General features: G+C 41.9%; 1 protein-coding gene across 2 annotated transcripts; it reads right to left on the bottom strand.

Annotated features, from left to right (window-relative positions):
* Nucleotides 1-4,460: 4,460 nt before the first annotated feature.
* MID1IP1 (MID1 interacting protein 1) lies at nucleotides 4,461-7,663 on the bottom strand. Of its 2 annotated transcripts, none has more exons than XM_070289893.1 (2): nucleotides 6,527-7,663; nucleotides 4,461-6,254 (listed from the first exon to the last, which is right to left on the bottom strand). In XM_070289893.1, the coding sequence occupies exon 2, from the start codon at nucleotides 5,987-5,989 to the stop codon at nucleotides 5,441-5,443; it is 549 nt and encodes a 182-aa protein (XP_070145994.1). In that variant the 5' UTR covers nucleotides 5,990-6,254; nucleotides 6,527-7,663; the 3' UTR covers nucleotides 4,461-5,440. The 2 variants fall into 2 exon arrangements, with proteins under 2 accessions (XP_070145994.1, XP_070145993.1); XM_070289892.1 differs by having other exon boundaries at nucleotides 4,461-6,251; nucleotides 6,527-7,164.
* Between the last annotated feature and the right edge of the window lie 12,077 nt (nucleotides 7,664-19,740).

The following is a 19,740-nucleotide window of genomic DNA, read 5'->3' as shown; positions in this document are numbered from 1 at the left end:
TGTTTACTTCCTCACGAAAATAAAAGAGCTGGGCTCTAGTTTTGCTAGTATTTTCCCAGTCTTCCTGTCTACTGGATTTGAAAGCACTTTCTCTAGACACTTCATAGTCAGACAGTGGCCTTCTATAACTCTGTTCTTAACTAAATGATAAGAACTTTCTCCAATCAAAATTCTTACCAATTTGGGATTATTAAAGTTGGGCACACCGGCAGATATATTTTTAAGACTGCTAGTCAAAGCATTCTGAAACAATAGACAAAGAAGTAATAAAAGAAAAAGAATGGGAAGACATAAAAATTTTTCCTCTTAAAAATAGAGAATGCCAAAACAGGAAGGGCTGATGAGATAGTTCTGGTTTTGGCAGGCTTTGTTTAGACAGATGCACAACCATTAGTTTTCTGCTTTAACTTGGCCAAGATTTTTGACACTAAAAAGAAAACAGCTAACTCAATAATAAAAATAATAAAAACAAAAAACAAAAAAAGGAATATTTGAGGAGGTGAAGTCTTCATGGTTTTATGGAAGATGTATCCATCTGGATCTTTACCATAATCACTACAGTTCAAGCACTGAATAGCAAGCAGCTGGAAAAGGCCTGTATATCAATGTAGTTTTCCTTTGCCTTAACCAGCATTTCATTAATTAAATAACATTCTTTCAATGGAGCAAGGAGACTCCTGAGGGATGTGGAAAATAGAAGAACCATGGAATCTCCATTTGTCAATACTGGAAGAGGCCTAAAAGCTTGAGCTGCTTTCACTTCTTATTTCCTTTCTGTAGGCTTTCAAAACACTTGTTCACCCTGAAACCCAGGGAGGCCAAGCCAAGAGAATAAACGGGAACTTCCAGCCTCCATTCCACCTTCTTATCTTTCCACCTAAGCACCATCCTTGGATAGCCCAGCTTGCATGGCCAAGCCCTGTCCACTGACTAAGCATGTCCACTATCGGGAGGATAAACTTAGGGCAAACGCATACGAAATCCCTGCAATGGGCTCAGGGTCACCTGGACAGGGCCAAGTGTGTTATAGATGAAGGGCACAAGCTCTGGGCACTCTATTGGTTCTGAAGATTCCTTACCCATGGGGAATAGAAAGGCCTTACAAAGAATCAGCATGGGGCCCCCTCTAAAGTGGAGGGTCCCAAGGAAGGAGCCCTGGTTGCATGAGGCAAAGGCCAAACAGTACTGGCTTCCAGATACAGAAGTAGTTACATTGGTCATGGTGTTGTTTAGTCACTAAATCATGTCCAACTCTTTTGTGATCCCATGGGCTGTAGCCTAAGAGGAAAATCCATAGGATTTTCCAGGCAAGAACACTGGAGTGGGTTGCCATTTCCTTCTCCAGGGAATCTTCCCAACCTAGGGATCAGACCCAGGGATCGAACCCACATCTCTTGCATTGGCAGGTGGATTCTTTACCACTGAGCCACCAGGGAAGCCCTTATTGGTCGTAGACTATCATTATTTCCACCACTTATCAGGAAGTTCTACTGGATGAACTTCCAGATGAACTAACTGGAGGCCTATTGTTTAGAGTAACTCGAGAACAACCTCTAAAATTCATTTAATTATTAAAAAAATTGACCATGGCCTTGAAACAAACAAAAAAAAATTTAAAAAAGAAATAATTTTAAGTTGAAATTATCTTGCTAATTAAAGCAACTTAGCCTTGATCAGAAACTACAAAAAGTTTCAAATCTTAAAAAGATTAATATTCATTTTAAGAGACCAGTAGTCCACATGTTTACAATTTTCATAAGTTTCTGATCCAGAATTTTTTTATTTGTTGGGGGTGAAAATTACCTTTAAAGAAAACATTTGTCATTATTTTGTTCAAAATTCTTCAAAACATATCTCACAAGGATTGGTATAAATGTACTAGATGTCCCATAGAAAGATAATTACCCTTGGGGAAAAAGAGGTATATAAAATTTGAGCTTTCAGTCCATTAGGACTGTGTAAAATTTGCAAACATCTGAGACTCACAGAATAAGAGGAGTGGGGTGATGGGGGGAAGAAGAGGAACTGCCATCTCCCAGAAGATTTTTGTTCAGCAGCTAAAAATGAGGAGGCAAATGCAAATGACTTTCATTTTTTAAAACAATTGTTAACAGTAAACTAGTTTTCAAGTTGGTCCAAAGCATAATCCCTGTAGCTGTGACATGCTAACAGTGGGTTCAGGTTCAGAGAAAGATTAAATCAGACCAGACCACTAAGGAACACTGTGTAAATGTAAAACCCCAAAAGCCCCGTGTAAGCAAAGCAGAAAGCTGTTTTGCGAGGCAAAAACAGTCCTTCTCAAAGGCTTTGGTGTGAGGTTTTGATGTAGAAAATGCTTATTAAATGTAAATATCTGGAGGGTAATCAATTCCCACCTAAGCTGTTCCTTTTTGCCCAGTTCATCTACCCCCTGCCTTCCCTTTAGTCTCAAATTGCCACCGAGATGGGCGCTAGTAGACAACCTTGATCTCTGAGAGCTCTTTGAAGGAGGGGCCATGCAGTGTTTGCAACTTTTAAAATCTATAAAGTACTTTGAGCTTCCTCAGGAAAGACCTAAAAATATATTCACTTATCACTTGACCTTAGAAGTTAAGCAAAAATTTAAATGGCTTGAGAAAATTTAACAGGTAAATCTGGTCAAAGGGATTTGATCTTGTATTGTTGCATAAACCAAACTTGAATAGTTATATCAATGGAATAACACTCACTGGGCCTGGGAAACCATACTGGTTCATGAAAAAAGTCCAATCCTCTTTTAACAGTGATCATCACTACTCCTAGGTCAGAATCACTATTTATATATAAAAATACTCTCCATGAATATTTTCAAAAATAAAGTTAACAGCTTTATAGTTTAGTTTTGCTATGAACATCTGCCTTTCTGTATTCTAAATACAAGAATGTTCTGAAAACATTTTAACATCTCATAAAGTTCTTGCTATCACTTGCGCCTAAACCATGACTATTTGATTTTAATTCAGGCTCTTCCCTGAGACTTAAGAGTTTACCTGTGGTTTCATGTATGTAATAGAAATTATGCTTTTCCTTTAAGTGAACATATTGTTTTAAGGTTCATATATTCCTCGAGAAAGGCAAGGACGGAGATGAAGATACAAAGCAACATTCAGAGAGCTGGGAAGAACCTGCAGTGCCCTTCTGTAGTGCTCAAAGAAACTTCCAAGCAGCACACATTCCAGATACAATCTCCTTTCATTCTCACTACAACTCCACGAAATAAATCTTGTATTATTATTATGTCTAATTTCAAATGTGGAAACAAGCTTGGAGAGTTAAAGACGATGACAAGAGGACTTGAACACACAAATTCCTGGCTCCAAGTCTTGGTATTTCTACCACTTGGCTTCCGTAGTTTCCTTTTTTTGTATTTTTTGCTTGCACTTTGATATTTTCAAGGGGATACAAGGTTAAGAGGCCATATACCTTCCTTCTGGTGCTGCCTGGCTTATCTTTATGTATTAACCATTAACTTTCTCTGGCAACACAGGAACCAGCCTTGACACTTCCCCATTTTTTCACGGCTGCTGAAAACTGATAATAGCCTTGAGCTACCCACAGCACAAAAAAACTTGCTTTTTTTTTTTTAAACTTCAAAGTTACATGTATTTTAAACTCAAGCTCTGTGAGCTTAGAGAATGTCTCATGACTCCCAAGATCCCAAACTGAAGTTGATCTAAATACTTATGTCCACCTAAACAAATCGTGAAATATAAAACACAGAGCATTGTGTTTCGCCTATTCCACCATCCCAGAAGAGCAGCACAATGGCATCTAAGGAAGTGTTCGGAAGGGCCCTGCTGCAGTCTTGCTCAGATCTGCTGTCCACAGCCGCAGACTGTCTCCCTGGAAAACTGGAAGCATTGCTGGACACTGCTTCACAAAGCTTAGCACTTCACTGGGAATAGTCCAAGAGGCCACAGCGAGTGTTATAACACATTTAAGTCTCTCCTAAGATTAACATAGAAGACTTGTAAATACAAGACCTGCAAGGTATGTGCTCTAGTATTAGCTAGTGTTTTTCTTCCAATTGTTACCTCTCAGTAGCCAAGTGAAATTTCTGCCTTTAAGATAGGTTTCTAGGCCTCAAAATGCATGTGTGCTTGAGCCTCTTGAAAAATTCAAAATGTTAACTAAGCACTCTGATAAGCTAGTCAAGTTGGTTGAAAACTCTAATATATGTAACTTCCCATAAATACTCAGTATTTATGAACTTTTTGTTGAGACTTACCTTGGTATTGAATTAGAAAGAAAAAGCTTGGAAGTAAATCTTGTTGGCAGCTTCTTCCCAAACAAATCTGAATACTTACAAAGGTGATTATCTACCACTTTGAAATACCAGAGAAAAATAAAATTAGCTTTTGCTAAAAAAAAAAAAAAGTTTATTTTTATTTAATGACTAAGCCATTCATTGGCAGATCAGAAAGCAACAAACTTTTGTCAAGTTTCGTTAACACATTTGCTTTTTTTATTTTTTAGAATATAGTCTACATCTGGATTAAAAAAGTTTTAAATAAATTTAAGACATATAACAACAGTGGAACCCTTCATCATTCTATGTACAACATGGATAGAATGTCAGTTGGTTCCATCTCGGGTAAGTCCACTTTCTCATAATAATGTTATTATTTTCACCAAGTGGCAAGCTTCGTACAAGCTGGCACCGTGCCAGCTTACACATACTGGGGTGGGGGTGACGTGAAAGGGATGGGATAGAGGTGCCACAGGACAACTAACTATACAGTGTAACAGAAAATCATTAATAAACTAGTACCAGTTACCGACACAGTGCTGTTTGTGCGCTTATCACAATGGAATCGCCGAAGTTTCAGAGCAAAGAGGACATTCGAAATACTTAGGACGGGGCCACTGTTACAAAAAGAAATAGTGCAAACAGGAAAACTGATGCAACCTTAGCAACACTGTGGCCTCCGCCAGCCCAAAGGCAGGGCGGCGGAAGGCTGTGCACCCGCCCAGCCTTCCCCAGCGCCCAGCTCCGGGCAGCGCTCCCAAGTGTGGCAACCCAGCGCCGCGCCCCGGAATGGCCTATTCTCGGCCCTTCTCCTCCGGAAAGAAAAGAAACTCCAGGAAAGGCACAGACTGAATGCAGGGCGTCAACTCAGGCCCATTCCCACCAAAGTAGAACACAGCCCCCTCATTCCCCCACCTCCACCCGACCCCGCCGGGGGAGAGAAGGAAGTCCTTGAGCACTATCCCATCTCTTTGGCCACCACTTTCCTCTCTGCTCTCGCCAAAGAAGCCCCTTCCTCCATGCTACCCTGCTGCGCCCCCAGCATGTACTCAGCCCCCCAACTTTGCAGTCCGCCCATCGCGCCCTACAGCCAGAAAGAAAATAGCTTTAAGGAAAGAGAGAGGGTGAGAGATGGGGCCAGGAAGGGTGCGGGACAGCCGCGGGCGACCCGCCTCAGTGCCCCCAATTGCTGAAGCCGATCTCCTGCTTGTATCTGTTAGTGAGGATGTTGGCTTTGCGCGTGAGTTTGGAGAGCACAGTGTGCAGCCCTCGCAGGTGGTAGTGGAACTGCTGTTCCAGGTCCTCCTCGCCGGCGTCCGCGCCCTCCAGGTTGCTCAGGTCCACCAGGATGTCCTTGGACTTCCAGGCGCTCCCCTCCTCGCTCCCTGCCGCCGGCGGCTGGTGCAGGACCCCCCACTCGATGTCGTTGCGGATGGACTTCAGCAGCACGTAGTGGCTGTACATGTCCCGGGAGGGCGCGAAAAAGCTGCCATTGGCGCTGCCCGGGCTGGGGGCCGGGGGCGTGCGCTCCTCCATGCAGCCACCACTGCCGCCTACCTCCACGCCGACATCGCTGTCCAGCTCGGGCTCGGCCAGTGGCACGTCACGCAGCAGACTGGGCACCATCACCGTCTGGTCCATGTTGTTCACGGCGCCGATGAAGCGATTCATGGCGTTAAAGAGCGAGTGCTTCTGGTTGTAGGTGTCGCAAATTTGCATCATGGTGGCCGCGTGGGCGCCGAAGCACAGGGACGCAGGGGCACGGGATGGCCGGCTAGGGCGAGGGGCTGCCCGCCTTCACGCGCTCTGTGAGGCCCGCGCTGGGAGCCTGGCTACTGCCGGTGCGGCGGGATTCCCGGCTCCTCCTCCGCCCTCTCCAACTCTCGTGTTGATCGCAGCCCGGCCCTGCGGGATGCGCGACTTCTGGCTTTGGCGTCCGGAAGCTCGCGATATCAGCTTGTGGTCCCTGGGTCGAGCCCTTTGCCTGCTTGGAAGACGGGGACGAAAGAGATTATTCATCCAGCTAGGGTGCCCGGTACCCTCGCTTGCGCGCACCGCCCCTCCCCTCCCCCCATCCCCCGGGTTACTGCTTCTCTGGGACTGCGCCCGGGTGGCTCCCAGCAATCAGGCGGTCCCACCTCCTAGCGCACCCAGTGCCTCTGAGAGAAAGAAGGTGGACTCCCCACTCCCGTCTCCCTCCGCAAAGCTGGAGTCCAAGCACCCCCGAAGACCCGGCAGAAATGGGAAGGGGGCACGCACTTCCTCCGGCGCCTCGAGATCCCCTGCTGCTGGGTAGCTCAGTGTTCCCGCTCCCGGCTGCTGCTGCCTGCGGCTGCTGCGGCGGTCAGTGGCCGAACTGTGTCTGCGGGCGGTGGTGGTGGCGTGGGCCCCCTACCCATCCCAGGTGCTCAATTTATAGAGCCCCGGAAAGGTGTCGCCGACGCTCAGGGCCACCCCCTGTGTCTCCTCCTCCCGCCTCCTCGGCAGCGCCGAGATAAAAGGCCCAAGCTGAGGATGACCGGGAGTAACACTCTCTGGGCCCTTTCTACAGCGGGGGCGGGGCGTGCTGGGCCAGCCCCGCCTCTCGCCTGATACCCGGGCGGAGGGAGGGCGCCGTGGCAGGGCAGGGCAGAGGAGAGATGGAGCAGCCAGCCGCACCCGCCAGCGCCGAGTGCAGAGCAGGCCAGTTTAGGGGGAAGGTCAGGCGCTGTGTGGGTAAATGAGGCGCCGGCGTCCCCTCCGGCCAGTGGGCGGGCTGGAATGCGGGGGATGGGTGGGCCTTGCTCATGTTCCAGGGGTGGGAAGACCGAATTGCTGGTGCCCTGGTCGTAAAGTGAGCAACTCCCCCCAGCCCCGCATCTATGCTGGCAGTGGCCCGGAAACTACCAATCTGGTTTATTAATAGACGTCGGGGAAAAGGGACCCGCAGTAGCAGCAACTCCATCCCGAGACTCTTACGTAAGAAGGGTGAAAGAAGGGTGACGGGGCATGCCGGCTGCACGTGGACGTCTGGTGCTCCTGCCACTGCCCTGGCTTTGGCCTACTGTGGGGGCGGGGAGAAGAGCCTCAGAGGCTTTTGCCTCCCTCCTGGCTGGGTCTTTCGCAATATTTCCAGTAACATCCGTTGCCAAGGGATGAAGAGCGACCCATCTTTGTATCTGCACAGTCTTCCAGCAGATCAGATGTGGCGATGGGAAGTAGCCAAATTCCTGACTTTTGCCCAAATCCCGCTACTCAGAGATCCGTGGCCTTTTCGGCTGCCAAAACGCCAGGAGTGACAGTAGGTAGGGTCGTGCCGGGTGTCTCACCATTTAACATACAAGTGGGGGAGGTGTCCAGTATTTTTTTTTAGGAAGGGAGTTTGAAATGTTCCTTTCCAAAAATAGTTCTTAAAACGCAAGGTCATTCAATAGGGCCTAAAACTATGTACCAAATTGCTGGATTTAACTTTTCAGTCTTGCACCTTAAATTTCAGTTTGAGACTCTAAACCACAGCCCGTTTTCAGTTTTGTTTTTCCCATCTCAATTTCCATGCCATGTCCTTCATCCAACAGTGTTCTCCAACAGTCCTACAGATAATCCAAGCAGACTCAAGTTTCTAATTTTTAATCTCTTTTCTCTAAAACCTTTTAAGGGTGCTTTTAGTACTGTTTTTTCACAGGACAAAAGTGCCAAAAGGGAGAAGCACAAAATAAGTTTATTTTTTCCCCTCTCTTTCACTTGAATAATCTATATTTAATATTTTCCCACGGCAAACCATCTTCCTAATTGTCTTTTGAATGAAAATCTGACTGAGTGCTACAAGGGTGGGACAGAGGAGACAGAGCCCAGCCAGGGGAGCCCCTCTCCCAGGGCTTATTAGTTCTGCCAGACCCATAGCCCTTGTTTTTTCATCTGTAAAACTGGAATCATGTTACTGGCTCAAACTATAGGGTCTTTGGCAGAATCATTGGGAAGAAAAATGTAGACCAAAAAAGCATTATATAAATTTCAAGCATTAAAATAATCTCATCCTCTGTTTACACATGTGGAAACTTACAAACTCTTTCAGCCCCAATTTCCTCCTCAATAAAATGGAGCTTCTCCCACGGGCTGCGCCAAATTTTGGTTAATGGTAAATAAGATAATAGATATAAAAATTATTATGTAAACTGAAAAGTATAAAGGTGAAATTGTACTTAGTATAGGATCTTTTCATAGTCTAAAGGTTTTTACCTGAAGGGTCAGAAACCTTAAACATGAAAATGGTTCATGATGATTCGCAGACCCTTCCCCACCGCCCCCAATGCTTAGGCAACTGGTGAGTTCAAAACACTCCAGCTTGAATTTAAGCCCTTATGCACAATGACAGACAAAAAACATTGCAACAAGAAATCTCAAAAAAAAAAAAAAGACACACATCCGGTTTTCAATAACTGATTATCTATAAATTAAAACACATTTTGTCCCCTATGACAGACCGGCTTGATATTTTAAGTGCCTCTGGATGATAATTTAGCATTCAGATTTGAGTTACTAAATGCTGGGATCCTGCCTCTTTTCTTCCCAGTTTCAGCAAAGTGTGACAATAACTCACAGAAAACGGAGATTCAAGTGATCTAGCAAAGGAATTCCAGCAAAACCCCTCCCAGCTTGAGAGAAAGCCCCTAATGCCTTCTTTTCGGTCTCCACTCCCCACTCTGAGCTGTTTCCTTCCTTCTTCTGGGCTTGAGGTTACACTCCATCCCCCCAGTTTCTTGATTCCTTTTCTTTCACATTTCTTAAACACTGTAAGAGAAAGATGGCTCTTGCACCTGCCTGCAAAACTTCCCAAACCGGGCCTTCTCGGTTCCCCAGGGCCAGAACAAGAACTCATGCCCACCGGGGTAACTCCGGAACAGAAAGGTCGGGATCCAGAGCTCCCGACCCTTGGAATCACCCCACCACCGCCCCTCCGGCTTCAGCCAATCAGGTGCTGTCCGGGAGTATTATGCAAATAACCCTTCGTGCCCTAGCCAGTCAGGAGACCCGGCCCCCTCCCTCCAGCATCCTCTTTCACCCCAGCCGCGCCGAACTGGCGGCGGCGTCCCTGGCAACCGGAGCGTCGCCAATTTTCCCCGGCACAGAGGCTGAAAAAAAAAAAACACATTAAAATGGTTCCTTGTGGTCACCTGGGAGGGGAGCGGGTGGGCCTGGCCAGGCCGGAGGCGAACAGCCTCTCCGTTGCCTCGGGCACTTTACCAGTTGCAATCTGGAACAGGCTGGAGATACTGAATAACCTGCCCAGGCCTTATTTTGCTTCTGGAAAACAGAAGTCATCTAGTGAGCAAACAACTTTTGAGTACTTTTTGCAGGCTTCCTTCCAAATACGCCCAATTCTCTGTAAAAGCTTCGTCTGGAATCTGGCACCCACCCGACTTCTTGATCCACCGTTCCAACTCAATTCAATTCAGATTCTTTATTCCCCCACGTTTACCTTCTTCAGCAACCAGAAAGTCACATCTTGCTGGTCTAGCTCCCAATAAGTGTTCACAGATGCCCCCTTCTGTGTCCTTTGAATAGTTTGGGGAAAGATGGCATTTCAAGTAACCAGAAATTTATAAACAAATGCAATAAACTGGTCAACAGTAAACTGGTCAAAGAAGACAGATTGGAGAAAGCTGAGATTTGGCCTAGAGCTGATGTGAAGGTGGTATCCTTGTAAAGCTAGAAACCAGCTCAACTCAAGAAAGTGGAGACTCTAGGTTACTATGAGGCAAAATGTAGAAGGAACCACTTTATGCTAAGTGTCCTAGAAAGATGATAATCAGACTGTCTTAAGACCATGTAGTCCAACCATTCACTTGTGCTGAAATTGCTCACAACATCCCCACCAAGTGGTCACCCTGGCCCACATTCTTGTAATTTCCATCTTCTAGGTTAGTTCTCCCGTCTTGGAGCAGGCCTCCAGGAAGCCATGGAGGACTGTCAGGTGTTTGAAGGTAGATAGGGTCTCCAGTTCACTTTCTTCAAGCCAGCTATTCCAAGTTCCTGCAGCAGTTCTTCATGGTCTCTCTGGAGTTACTCATCCATCCTGGCCACCGTCTTTGGAAGTAGCTCCACTTTGCTCGTAAGTGTGGCACCTGGAATTAATTCAAGCACCATCATTTTTTAGGACAAAATGGAGTGGCATGGCCACCCATTTAACTTTAAATGGTAGCTTTTCTAGATCATATTTATTGCCCACAAATGCTTGGAACTTAGATGTGTTAACACGTTTAAACATCACAACAACTCTGAGAAGAAAGTAAGGATCACAGAATTTGAATGGCCAAAGTAGCAGAACTGGGATTTGACCTAGTTTGCTGGTGCCTGAACCAATGTTTCTTCCACTACCCAACAAACATCTGTTTCTTTACAATGCCAGTCCTTTAAATGGACTTCTTTTAGCTGCTACATCCATATGTAGCTGATTAACAAAATTCTGTGTATCCTGTTTTTTTTTTTTTTTAATCAGAGTATAGTTGATTTAAAATGTGTTAGTTTCAGGTGTACAGCAAAGTGATTCAGTTCTTTTTCAGATTCTTTTCCCTTCTAGGTTATTACAAAATACTGAGTATAGTTCCCTGTTCTCTACAGTAGGTCCTCATTGATTATCTGTTTTACATACAGTAGTGTGTATCTGTTAATCCCAAAGTCCTAATTTATCCCTCCTCCCTCATTTCCCTTTTGATAACATTGTTTTCTATATCTGTGTATCTATTTCTGTTTTGTTAATAAGTTCATTTGTATCATTTGTTTTTTAGATTCCACATATAAGTGATATCATATTTGTCTTTCTCTGGCTAACTCTACTTACTATAATAATCTCTGGGTCCATCCATGTTGCTGCAAATGGCATTATTTCATTCTTTTTTTATGACTTTTACATATATATATATATATACACACACACACACACACACACACACACACACTGCATCTTCTTTATCTATCTGTTGATGGATGTTTAGGTTTTTTCCATGCCTTGGCTATTGTAAGTAGTGCTGCAATGAATATTGAGGTGCATGTATCTTTTCAAATTATGGTTTTCTCCAGATATATGCCCAGGAAGGGTATTGCTAGATCATATGGTAGCTCTATTTCTAGTTTTTTGAGAAACCTCCATACTATACTTAATAGTGGCTGTACCAGTTTACATTCCCACTAACAGTGTAGTTCTCCTTTCTCCCCACACTCTCCAGAATTTATTATTTGTAGACTTTTTGATGATGACCATTCTGATCAGTGTGAGGTGATACTTCATTGTAGTTTTAATTTCTCTAATAATTAGTGATATCGAGCATCTTTCATGTGCCTGTTAGCCATCTATATGTCTCCTTTGGAGAAATGTCTATTTAGATCTTCTACCCATTTTTTGATGTTGAGCTATATGAGCTATTTATGTATTTTGGAAATTAATCCCCTGTCGGTTTCATCATTTACAAATGTTATCTGTCATTCTATAGGCTGTCTTTCATTTTATGATTTCCTTGGCTGTGCAAAAGCTTTTAAGTTTAATTAGGTCCCATTGTTTTTATTTCCATTACTCTAGATACAGATCCAAAAAGATCTTGCTGCGATCTTTGTCACAGATTGTTCTGCCTATGTTTTCCTCTAGGAGTTTTGTAATATCTGGTCTTACATTAAGTCTTTAATCTGTTTTGAGTTTATTTTTGTATGTGGTGTTAGAGAATGTTCTAATGTGTTTGGATATTACCCATATGTTTGATAACTATACTTTATATTGATCCAAGTTATTGATAATTTACAGGGAACACTGGCTGGGCAAAGGGCAAAATACTTTGGAACAGTTGGAAAGCTTCTTCAGCTTGATATCAACCCATTAATTAGCATCTTTAAATAATTAATTAATTAGCACGTTTTGGCATATGTTGTTTCAACCAGCTATGAATCATGTTAATTGTATAATCATCTAGCCCTTAGTTTTCTTCTTGACCACAGAATATTATGAGAGGCCCTGCTAAGTGCCTTGCTAGAGTTCCAAGTTAATAGCTAGTTTTTCTTTTATGGAATTGGGAAGTTGGGTATTTTTGTCATCTGCCATGGAGGAACCACTGTCACATGATACAAAAATTCAGAAATGGCATCATAATATTCTGAGTTAAATTTGCAAACAGGTGGTATTAATCTCAGTGCAATTGTCATCATAGGAAACACTCTCAAGAAGATTTAGTTGGGAAAAGATACGAAGATGCTAAAACATGAGAACATGGCAGTAGTGAGTCTGCTGGCCTCCAACCTTGAGCTTGCAGGTTCTGGCATGTCCAAATATGTTGTGGTTAGCACTTTGTCCCCATCTTATTTTTAAGAAGCCTTTTTAGACTTGAATCCACGAGGAGTAGAGCAAAGGAAAAACTGAGACTACTAAAGACTACCTTATATTTATTTATTTTTTTAATTTAATTTAATTGTTTTTTCCTTTACAATACTGTATTGGTTTTGCCATACATCAACATGAATCTGCCATGGGTGTACATTGCTCTTAGTATTTCTGCATCTTTGGGGATTTTAAACCACATGGAAAATGAGGCACTTAATTTGAATACGGTAAATAAGAAAATTGATTGATTTGTGAATTCTATAATTTTTTATAATTCACTACATTTTTTTTTATCAATTTATAGGTTTGCTTACCTACCATATAGGCTTTTCTCCATCTGATTATTCCTAGATCTCTTAGAATTTTAAGACTTTCTTACACCATCAGCATAGAAGGAACGATGGAAGTGGTCTTCCTTTCTTCTCTTCTGTTTGTGTCAATTTGCTTAGTTTGAATTCTTAAATTAAATTCAAAGTTTACAATTTCTAGTACTAAAGTAACATTGAGAGAGAAGATATAATTATCAATATTTTATATGTTCAAGTCCTAACCTGAGTCATAGATATGTGTATATATATGTCATACTTTACTGTTTTTATATAACATTTTTATATAGGCTTATATATATACAACCCATTTAATTGAAGCTACAATGTCATTAATGCAATGCTATCTGATGCAAAACTTCAATAGTTCTATGCCATAATTTCCTCTTTTAACCCTAACAATAAAGGGAATTAGACCAAGACAAGAAGCACTGGAGATGAGGGGAATCCATCTACATCATATAAGGTCCAGGTAGAGTATTTAGGCTAGTCTCATAATTATGAGCCGGAAGAAAAGAATAGTATGGCAAACTAAAACAAACAAACAAAAGATAGTATGCAGAAGATATAAGTCTGGAAGTAAGTACAACACATAGACCCTTCCAGCTCTAGAAGACCTTAGTAAGAATACGAAAAACAGTAAACCATTAGGAAGATTTTAAAAAGGAAATAGCAGAACAAAGGAACAAAATTTAAACACCTCCCCTCAAAGGCAAACAAACTAGTAGAAAGTCAATAAATAAATTACAGACAAAGTAGTCACGACAAAAAGTTAAATTACTGGCATAGGGAGAGGGTTTAGATAATCACAGAGAATTAAAGAAAATAGAGAGGAAATGTTGGATATAGAAACAAAAACAACATGATATAAACCTAATTGACATGACTGAGGTAGAGATTTCAACAATCGAAATTAGGAAAAAAATATGGGCATGATATAGAAAACTTTGCAAACATGTTCCTCTGCAGATTTAATAAGCACACTGTATACCAGGTAAAATTATTCTGAAAAGCTGACATTGAAAAACAAGCTAGTTATATTTTTCAACTTCAAGAAAGGAGAAAAAAGTCTTCAAGTATCCAAGCAGGAATAGAAGTTGTCAAAAAGATGGTGGTTACAGGAAAGGATAGAATCAAACCAACTTTACAGAAGCATTCAGTGACAGGAGACAGTGGAACTATAGGTAAGAAATGTAACTCAAGAATATGATATTACTCAAGTGAAAACAATACTCAGACATTCTCAAATGTGAACTCAGAGCTTTTCTTGAAAAAGAATACTCAGTGATAAAATTCTGCCAACAAAAAAGAAATCAAAATAAATAACTCAGGAATGGAAAACTCTGATGAAGAGATTCATGGCGAACTTGGATCCTCTGAAATATAGAAATAAGATTAACCGGTGAGGGTAGTATGATTTCAGAACAGAATAAATACTTTAAACACTGACAGTGTAAAAATAAAGCTAGCAACAAAATTGGTAGATGAGGGAATAAAGAGTGGCAGAGCTAATCAGCTTTCATCATAGCAGGTCTATCAATGAATCTAAAACCAAATTGTGCCATTTAAAAAATGAAGACACCAACATCTTAGTAATTTTCAAGATATTTTTTTCTTGACTTATAGGAATCTTTTTGCTGTTGCTTAATTGCTAAGTTGTGTCTGACTCTTTTGTGACCCCATGGACTGCAGCCCCGCCAGGTTCCTCTGTCCATGAGATATTTCCCATGCAAAAACACTGGTGTGGGTTGCCATTTCCTTCTCCAGGGGATCCTCCCCACCCAGGCATCAAACTTGCATCTCTTGCATTGGCAGATAAATTCTTTACCATTGAGCCACCTGGGAAGCCTATAGGAATCTTTTAGGAACCAATATATTCTGTAGCAAGAATCTCTTCTAAAGTTCAGTATTTCAGTGTCATCTCACTACTCAAAATTCAAGTAAAATTAATTTTCACGTTTCATTTAAAGTAGCATGCACAATAATGTTCTATTGCTTCATCTGAGTGCCAGCTGCTAGTAATAGAGGTGTGTTCAATTTGCAGAAATTTATTAAACTGACACATTTGAACATTTTTCTATAAACCCCCTAAATACTGTTTCTAAAACTACATTTGTACAGCACATTTATGAATAGGTATCTGCCTCTGTTACACTATTCTATTGTTCATCTGTTAAGATGATTCGAAATATCTGGAAATCTGACATCTACTATTCTGTTTGTAAAGTCTGCACTTTTTTAACTCTAAAAATAGAAAAGTTCGTGTTAGTGGAGTTTTAAGAGTCTCCTACCCACTCATCTACATCCTGAACCTGGCCAGAATAATATATTATTTATCTACAGTATATACAGTCATCATACAGTATCTGCGGGGGTCTGCTTCCAAGAGCCCCTGCCTATGCCAAAATCCTTGGATGCTTGAGTCCCATAGTGGACCCTCAGAATCTGAGGTTTTGTATCTTCAGATTCAACCAACAGCACATTGTATAGTGCTATAGTATTTACTATTGAAAACAATCCACATATAAGTGGACCCTGGCAGTTCAAACATACACTGTTAAAGGGTCAACTGTATATACTGCTTTCCATGCTACTGTGTAAAGATTACCCTGGCCACTTTGGCCTGCAGAGATTGGGCTCTATGTCAACACTGGTCCTGCATAATCCAAAATTCAACTGGGACACATAATCAGTTTCATTTTTTTCCTAAATGGTTTCACAATTAGTAGAAATTTGAAAATTAATTCATGTGTACACACTATTAATAAGCGACTTTGTCATATTTTTCATTGTTATAATTGTCATTTTGTTCCTGGAAGAATATTAGACAGGGAAACATTTTCCATCTTTAAGACACAGAATGTCTTGTGTAATTTCATTTTGTGCCAAGTGGGTGATTACCTTGGCTGGAAGTAGAAAGTGTTTGTTTGTGGCATAGAGTTCAGTCAGCAATATTTACCAAAAATGTTTATTTTGAGCTACATGGTGCCTTTAGAAATGACTTATTTGGTTTCTATTGGAGGGGGTCAAATATTCCAATCCTGATTTAAACTATAAGTGGAAATGCTGAGGTAATTCACATAGTAATTAGATTTTGGGTTTTAGAAAGAACAACCCTCATTTACTTAACAAAATGTCTGTAAGAGAACAAATTGAACAGAGTTGCTATGTATGAAAACTTATCTCTCTCATTTAGTCTCCTTCGCTAGCAGATTAACTTAATCATTGGAATCATTGTGCTTTGGATTCAGAATCCAGAATACTCCAAATTAAAGATTCTTCAGAATCTATGAAATATTAAATTAAGAAATTCTAGTGTAGGGTGTGATCCCTCACCTAGAGCCAGACATCCTGGAATGTGAAGTCAAGTGGGCCTTAGAAAGCATCACTACAAACAAAACTAGTGGAGGTGATGGAATTCCAGTTGAGCTGTTTCAAATCCTAGAAGATGATGCTGTGAAAGTGCTGCACTCAATATGTCAGCAAATTTGGAAAACTCAGCAGTCGCCACAGGACTGGAAAAGGTCACTTTTCATTCCAATCCCAAAGAAAGGCAATGCCAAAAATGCTCAAACTACCACACAATTGCACTCATCTCACACGCTAGTAAAGTAATGCTCAAAATTCTCCAAGCCAGGCTTCAGCAATAGGTGAACCGTGAACTTCCAGATGTTCAAGCTGGTTTTAGAAAAGGCAGAGGAACCAGAGATCAAATTGCCAACATCTGCTGGATCATCAAAAAAGCAAGAGAGTTCCAGAAAAATATCTATTTCTGCTTTATTGACTATGCCAAAGCCTTGACTGTGTGGATCACAATAAACTGTGGAAAATTCTGAAAGAGATGGGAATACCAGACCACCTGACCTGCCTCTTGAGAAACCTATGTGCAGGTCAGGAAGCAACAGTTAGAACTGGACATGGACCAAAAGACTGGTTCCAAATAGGAAAAGGAGTACATCAAGGCTGTATAGTGTCACCCTGCTTATTTAACTTATATGCAGAGTACATCATGAGAAACGCTGGGCTGGAAGAAGCACAAGCTGGAATCAAGATTGGGAGAAATATCAAGAACCTCAGATATGCAGATGACACCACCCTTATGGCAGAAAGTGAAGAGGAACTAAAAAGCCTCTTGATGTAAGTGAAAGAGGAGAGTAAAAAAGTTGGTTTAAAGCTCAATATTCAGAAAACGAAGATCATGGCATCCGGTCCCATCACTCCATGGGAAATAGATGGGGAAACAGTGGAAACAGTGTCAGACTTTATTTTTGGGGGCTCCAAAATCACTGCAGATGATGATTGCAGCCATGAAATTAAAAGACGCTTACTCCTTGGAAGAAAAGTTATGACCAACCTAGATAGCATATTCAAAAGCAGAGACATTACTTTGCCGACTAAGGTCCATCTAGTCAAGCCTATGGTTTTTCCAGTGGTCATGTATGGATGTGAGAGTTGGACTGTGAAGAAGGCTGAGCGCCAAAGAATTAATGCTTTTGAACTGTGTTGTTGGAGAAGACTCTTGAGAGTCCCTTGGACTGCAAGGAGATCCAACCAATCCATTCTGAAGGAGATCAACCCTGGGATTTCTTTGGAAGGAATGATGGTAAAGCTGAAACTCCAGTACCTTGGCCACCTCATGCAAAGAGTTGACTCATTGGAAAGACAATGATGCTGGGAGGGATTGGGGGCAGGAGGAGAAGGGGACGACAGAGGATGAGATGGCTGGATGGCATCACTGACTCGATGGACGTGAGTCTGAGTGAACTCTGGGAGTTGGTGATTGACAGGGAGGCCTGGTGTGCTGCGATTCATGGGGTCACAAAGAGTCGGACAGGACTGAGCGACTAAACTGAACTGAACAGTATATTGTATTAGTCTGTATCATGAGGCTGTATATGAGACTGTGAATGACAGTAAATACCTGTACTTTCTTGTAGCTCATCTATCTTTTGTGATGTGAAGCATTTTGGGAAGTCTTGAACCTCTTCCACTTGCAAATTTAGGGATTACACAATGCCTTTTTTTCTTTTCTCCTCCCTCCTTCCTTCTGTTTCCTCTCTCTCTCTTTTCAGTTCTCTCACCATGCTCTCTCAGCATACATTCTTAAAACAATTCACAAATTCCTAATCATACATAATGTGAATATTTACAGTACTCATGATTTAAATCTCTTAAACTTATTTAGCCAAGAAAGGAAACATTTGAAGAAGCAGGAATTTAGAGAGAAGTCATAAATGAAAGAAGGAGAGGTAGTTAGCCATGTGAATAGCTGGAGGAAAAGCAAGTCAGACAGGGGAAACAGCCAGTGCAAAGGTCTTGGGGCAGAGATGTGCTTGAAATAGTCAAGGAATGACAAAGAGGTTGGTGTGACAGTAGCAGATAGAGTAAAGGGGAGAGTATTAGGTGATGAAATTCAAAAGGCGATGGGGTCAGATCACAGAGGGATTTGTAAGCTATTTTAAAGACTCACTCCTACTGGAGGAAGAAGTGTCATTGGAGTGTTTTGAGCAAAAGCATGACATGATTTGATTTACATATAAAAAGAACCCTCTGTTATTCTCCAGGTTGAGAATAATCTCCAGAGGAGCAAGAGTGGAAGCTAGATGAGCAGTTTGAAGACCATGGAAATCATCCAGGAGAGAGATGAAAGTGGCTTAGACAAAGATGGCAGTGGTGATAAGTGGTTATGTTCTAGGTACATTAAAAAAGTTGAGCCAGTAAAATCTGCTGATGGATTGCATTTAGGTGTCAGAAAGAAAAGAAGATAATCAAGGAAGACAAGTTTTTGATCTAGGCAACCAAAAAGAGCTAACACTGAAATGGGAAAGGCTGCTGGCAGAGCATGTTTGAGTGAGAAGATCAAGAATCCAATTTTAAATATGTTAATTTCAAGATACCTATTATACATCAAGCAGGGACTCTGCATAGGTGGTCACATATTAGTGTTGAATCATAGTAAGTGCTGTCCCAGATTTTTATTTTCGTAAGAGTGCAGTGGATCCAAAAGGTGATGATAAAAAATCCACCACCAACAGTAAATATCCCTGACCCCCTCACCAGCCACACCATCTCTTTTGTACCCTGCACAAGCTGCCTTCCCCAGAGTTGTCTAAGCATCTGTCACCCCGTATTCACTCCTCAACCCACCCGCTCTGGCTTCTAGTGCCGTCTCTCTACAGATACTTTTCTCCGATGCTACTAGTCACTGTCCAGAGTGCAGATCAAGTTTTCAGCTCTCCTGCTACTTAATGTTGTCAATACTTGACACTGCCGACCAACGACATCCTCGTTGGGATTTGCTCTTTCCTCACCTTCCAAGTTTTTCTCCTTTCTCTCTTGCTTAGCCTCCATTGCTAGTTTATCCTTCTCATCCCAGTCTTTGAACGTTGGAGTTCATAAAGATTCCCTCTTAGAGCCTCTTTTCCCCTTGTTCTTTAGCCCTGGGCAGTGTCGTCCATTCATGGTGTCAAATATCCATATGTGTTTGACTCAAAAATATGTGTCTCTAGGGACTTCCAGGGTGGTCCAGTGGTTAAGGCTTTGCCTTCCAATGGAGGGGGTGCAAGTTTGATTCCTGGCCAGGGATCTAAGATACTATATGCCTTGGGGCCAAAAAAATGAAGCATAAAACAGAAGCAATACTGTAACACATATGAGTGCTAGCTGCTTCTTACAACTCTTTTCTCTGCCTTGCCTCAGTTTTGCCTTTTTGTTCTTTCAGCCCTCCACAACCTATATAATTAAATCCCAATATTAAAACCTCTCTATTGAAATACTTAGGGCAGTTTCTGTTTTCTCAAATGGGC

This window comes from Ovis canadensis, chromosome X, assembly GCF_042477335.2.
Source record: "Ovis canadensis isolate MfBH-ARS-UI-01 breed Bighorn chromosome X, ARS-UI_OviCan_v2, whole genome shotgun sequence".
Classification (NCBI taxonomy): domain Eukaryota; kingdom Metazoa; phylum Chordata; class Mammalia; order Artiodactyla; family Bovidae; genus Ovis; species Ovis canadensis.
The sequence above is the reverse complement of the archived record's forward strand: the minus strand, read 5'-3'. Positions and strand labels throughout refer to the sequence as shown.